The following is a 5302-nucleotide window of genomic DNA, read 5'->3' as shown; positions in this document are numbered from 1 at the left end:
TATACTTATGGTATCACTACCTCAACCTTCTTGGAGTTGTGGAAGAGTGCTTAGACTAGTGATTCCATACTACATTATATGAACATGTAACCTTTCAATACATATAGCCTCTTTAGCGACTTATGAAGTACATATCCACACATCGATGTGCTCGATTCAAATAAACAATAACTCCTTTAAGTTAGAAAATTTGTTGGAAGTTAATTTATTTTATTTAAAAAATTGGGTCATCATGATAAGCACTAGGATTCTTGCAACAACCAAAAAAAAAAGGATCAAAGGAGAAGCTTATACCTAAGAGAAAGAAGACTCTCATGTGACTTGACAACACAAAAGACATTGTCTCATATAGGAACATTATTGTCAAGAAAAGATGATGTCTCTTCCCCTATTCTAAAACTTTTAATCCAAAATGCATGAAGAAATAATTTTTAGCACCGCAATTTAAGTTAGCACTTAAAATATGAACCAATATTGACATTAGTGAATAGCAAAAGTTACCATTTATTCCAACTAAAAATGAGATCATGAAAATAGTGTATTTAAATCATGAATTTATGTTAACACTTAAAGTGTGAACTAGTGTCAACACCGAGTGAATAGCAAAAGTTACCATTCATTCCAATCCAAAAAGCAATCATGAAAACTTATTTAGATGCATTGAAGGTATTCAAGGTACCTCATACGTTGAAGTGCATCCATTTGTAGGATTGAGTATTTATCTTAAGTGTATTTGATGATGGAAGAGATGGGGGTTGACAACATTAAAAAAATAAATCACTACTAGTAAATACTAGTGCAAATAAGCCAATTTGACACTTTCAACTTATCATGATTATATCCCATGCAAGTGGTTCAATTCTTTTGTACATCTTAGATGCCTTTGGATTCCTTTTTCACAAGTGAGTCATATGATGCCTCAAAACCACCAAAGTAATGAGAAATTGTTTGTCAATGATCGACGTTTGGCAATTGACACATGCACACATGAATACACACATGAGCACATGCACACACAAATAGAAAACTTGGAAAATAGAAAACCTAGTGGGGTTCTCACCACATGCTAATTTATCGACACAAAAGATCACCCGTGTTAGGAAGGATTGAGCTTGAAACTTGGTATGAACTTTACCTATAAACTTCAAATAGTTTTTGCATTAAATGGAATTTACTAGGTCTATGTGAGTATGGCAATGGAATTTCCACCTTAGTGAAATTCAAAGAAACAATGATGTATCCTAACAAAGTGGCCCAAGGTTATTATGATGAACTACTTGGGCTAGAAATCGGATTGAAAGAGTAGAATAATGACAACTAGACTTCCAATAAGGGATGGAAAGGATTTGCCATAGCTTTTTGACCAATGCTACCAAATTGGGAAAAAAAAAACACACACACACACCCCTTCCTTACTCTTTCTTTAATAGGTATAGACGCCAACATAAGTTTTATAATAGTGTTATATCAAGAGATTAAGATTAAGGTTATCGTTAATGTTGGCTTAAGGGACCTTCAATAGCATAGCATATGGGGTACAAAGGAGAAGGCATCCAAATAAGAGGTACATATTGTATACAACTCCAACAGTTGCATATATCAGTCCAATTGGCATCTAGTACGACAGCAAAATTTCCATCTCAAATGAGCAAAGAAAAAAAAAATTAAGCTAAGGTATGTTTCTCTTGATTGGGGAAGGCATGGCTTCTCCATTGTGAGGGTCTATCCCCTCAACATCTGTGTGGGAGATTATGCTCTCAAAAGCTTCTACCAAAATCTTGACCTTGGTTTCTCCTGTGGGAGCAAGCTTATGGACCACCCCTTCTATAGCATGGTTGAGCATCCACTCTTCTGCTTGTTTTCTCTCTTGAGTTTGCTGCTTCCTGAGGGTTACCATCTCTGGGTTTGGGTCCTCAACAACACCCATTGACCTTCTCCTTCTTTGCTGATATCCTTTGTTAAGGCTATTATTGCCCTTAATCACACTAGCTGCTGGGTCTTCATTGCCCCTGCTAATTGAGGTGCTTTCCATGCCCTCTGATGATTCGAAAAGACTGTCTTCTGCGATGCCCGTGTCATTTATAACGGCATCCATGTCATCGCCGCTCCGAACATCATCTTCTTCATGTCTGGTATTAGTTGGTGATACAAGATCGGCGTTGCTCTGCATTGGCTGTACTTCTAGGTGGCTAGCTTTGTCCAATGAGCTGCCATATGTCTCTTCATCATCAAGCTCTTTCGGAACATAACACCCATCATCAACATGAGGATTGACATCACAGAACCCATTATCATCCACATGAGATTGAATGGGTACTTCAGGTGACTCATTAATTAAAAGCTTAGGAGACCCATTCTCTACCACCTCTTCTTCATGAAAGCTGAACTCCAAGTGCTCATTATCTGCAGCTCCGTTTCGTTCTGCCCCAAAATCAAGCCCTGTATTGCCTTGTTCTGTTGCATTATGGTCTGTAAGAGAATCAAGAAAGCTCAAATCATCATTAGAAAGACCCAAACAGCCATTAGTAGAGCCCATATCCTCATTAAAAGGGCTCAAACCACCATCAATAGGGCTCAAATCACCATCAATAGAGTGCAAACCACCCTCAATAGGGCTCAAATCACCGTCAATAGAGTGCAAACCACCATTCATAGGGCTCAAACTGCCATTATAAGACCTCACGTCAACATTAAAAGGGCTCAAAACATCATCAGAGGAGCTGAAACCATCAATCTGAGGGCTCAATTCCACCTCAATCCGTTCCAAGTTGGGTGATTTGGGCTGTGCACTTCTGCCTCTAGCTCCAAATTGGGCTTTGAGCAGGTGCCTTTTAGAAATTAGGTACTTTTTGGGGGCATTAGCCATGGCAGCTACATAATCAGGATTATTAGCAGCACAGTTCAGGTTCTTACACAGCCTCACAGCAGACCGTGTGGTGCAGGCAGAAACCCTACCGTCATTACCAATGAAGCAGACAGCACCTTCTGAAGCAGCTCTAGTGCACTCACTACACAAAGAGGTGGTAGCACCAGCAATAGGGGACCCCTTAGTAACTGCTGTAGCAGAATTCTTCTGATGAGCCCCATGAGCAGAGTGTGAAGAAGGTTCTTTGAGCTTGCGGCCGGGCTTGTCGTCGGTTTTGAGCTCAAAAGGCTTCACTGATGCCATTTCTCTGGGGCTTCTGAGAGAGTCAGACCTCAATTCTGAAGCTTTAACCAAATGTGCATCTTCCGAGGCATGGATCTTGCCTGATTTTGGGCTTTTGGGGATGGTATGCTTGATTTTTAAGCTAGGGTCAGCTTGCTTGCTAGTCCCAATAAGGGTAGGAGAGGGTGTCTTGTGCTGATCCTTGTTGGTGTTTGCAGCTTTGTGAACCACTGAGAGAGGCCTCCTCTCTTTGATGGGCTCCTCATTAGGCCTCCCTGGTGGTGAAGGTGGTGGCTTTGCAGTTCTAGAAACAGAAGGGGATGTCTTCAATGGCCTCTCCACTTCCTTTGATGCCTTGTTCTTCTTCTCCTTGAGGAGATCCTTGTACACTTCAAGGTCCTTGGTGGTAAACATTGTGACCTCAAATTGCTTGCTTCAGAGTGTTAGAATACACACTTCTTTGAGCTTGCTTAATCAGATTAATGGAATCCTTCTCCTCCTTAGCCCTGGATAAGCATCAATCACAAACAAAATCCATACATAGGAAAGGCCAAAAAATATCTCAATTTAAGTAATTAGTCACCTACCCTACCCGAGGTCACCTTAGCCAAAACTGAAAAAAGTTTAAGCCAAATTTTGAGTTATCCAACTAAGTTCATCTTAGCAGGTCTAACATACATTTGAATGCTCCAACTATGTTCACCCTAGCTTTAGCTAAACAAAGATGAAGCCCATCAATTAGCTATTCACAAATATTTGAATGAAGCCTTAATCTACCCAGATTACAGCCTTAAACTTACCAAAATCAGGGGAAATTTGCTAGGAAAGGAGCAGCTTACAGCATAGGGGTAGGCTGAACTTTACAGGGAGTAGGATGAGACCAAAATTGAGGGATGTGGGGATGTTGGGGAATAGACAAAAATAAATAAAAATAAAAATGAGGATGACATAGAAGGACAAGGGGTGCAGGATGGAAAGCACAAGAGAAGACAAATAGTGCTGCATGTGTGCAGGAGAGGGGGAGAATGTGTGTGTGTGTGTGTTTGTGCTACAAAAGAAGAGAGAGATTTTCAAGCCCAAAAAAAAAAAAAAAAAAGAGGGAGAGGCCCATATACAAGCGACACGTGCGGACACAGAGATCGCCAGATAAGCAGGGCGTCACACGTCCCTACAGAAATCGCCTCTGGATTTTCAAGCGAAAAAAGGAGAGGCGCATGTGTAAGGGACACGTGTGGCGGCCTAAAACAAAAAGAGATCGCCACATAAGCAGGGGGTCACACGTAGGTCGGGACCTTACCGAAAACCCCTCTGGCGCCGCACCAACATCATGCGAGCCACGCTTTCCCATGCCCCTGGCACGATCTCGGATCCACTCTTTAGAAGCGGGACCAGCCGGTTTTTCGCCAGCTCAAGTGACCTGTACCGACACGTGCCCGTGATCGCGCATGTCAGCTGGGTCGGTGTTCTATTTTAATATATATTTTACAAAATTTGAAGAATCAAATTTTTGATTTTTGAAAAATGTTCATTTCAAGAGTGTTCATTCTCATCGGATTTGAATTGACGACCGTGGAGCCCACTGGCCGTTTCGATTTTTTCGAATTTTGAAATTCCCCTAATAATTATGCACCTTTTCTTTTTTTCCCCAATGCCAACGCAACGCGCTTGGAATTCGGCCTAGCTCAACTCCCCATGTTTTTACCGCCAATTTCAAATTTCAAACTAAACTAAGGCTTTTGAGTCTTAATCATTCATTAATGTACTGATTTGGATAAACTGCCTTTGGATCAGCTCCATTAAATACCTTGGGTACCGGTGTGTCATAGACCTAGGCCCATTTTTTTGAAGCCCTCCCAACCAAGGTTGCTTTTTCACGACGCGCCGCCGTCTTTGGACATTTCAATCTTAAAAATACAGCCACTTATTTTGAGTGACCTTCAAAAAATAAGGTAAATTATGAAAAATGGGCGTTATTATTAACTAAACCTGTCATTTTTGAAAGGTGACCCAGCCTGCAAAAATCATCCTTGTTCCCAATCCTTCTTAGAGTCACTTACTGTTCATAGGGTTGATTCTCACAATTGGAAGAAACTGTTACAGTAATTAATTTATTATTGGGTGATCCAATAAGTAAAAAGCATATCTTAGTGTGAT

The 5302-nt window shown here is 40.8% G+C and overlaps 1 protein-coding gene across 1 annotated transcript; it reads right to left on the bottom strand.

Moving 5' to 3' along the window:
• Positions 1 to 1552: 1552 nt before the first annotated feature.
• Positions 1553 to 4159, bottom strand: LOC147630457 (uncharacterized). The gene is made up of 2 exons (XM_086810330.1): positions 3949 to 4159; positions 1553 to 3654 (listed from the first exon to the last, which is right to left on the bottom strand). Exon 2 carries the CDS (start codon positions 3560 to 3562, stop codon positions 1670 to 1672), a length of 1893 nt encoding a protein of 630 aa, XP_086666456.1. The 5' UTR covers positions 3563 to 3654; positions 3949 to 4159; the 3' UTR covers positions 1553 to 1669.
• Between the last annotated feature and the right edge of the window lie 1143 nt (positions 4160 to 5302).

The sequence above is a fragment of the Cibotium barometz genome, chromosome 16 (assembly GCF_041138505.1).
Source record: "Cibotium barometz isolate CiBa-2024 chromosome 16, ASM4113850v1, whole genome shotgun sequence".
Classification (NCBI taxonomy): domain Eukaryota; kingdom Viridiplantae; phylum Streptophyta; class Polypodiopsida; order Cyatheales; family Cibotiaceae; genus Cibotium; species Cibotium barometz.
Note: the sequence above shows the minus strand (reverse complement) of the source record. Positions and strands in the feature narration are given on the sequence as shown.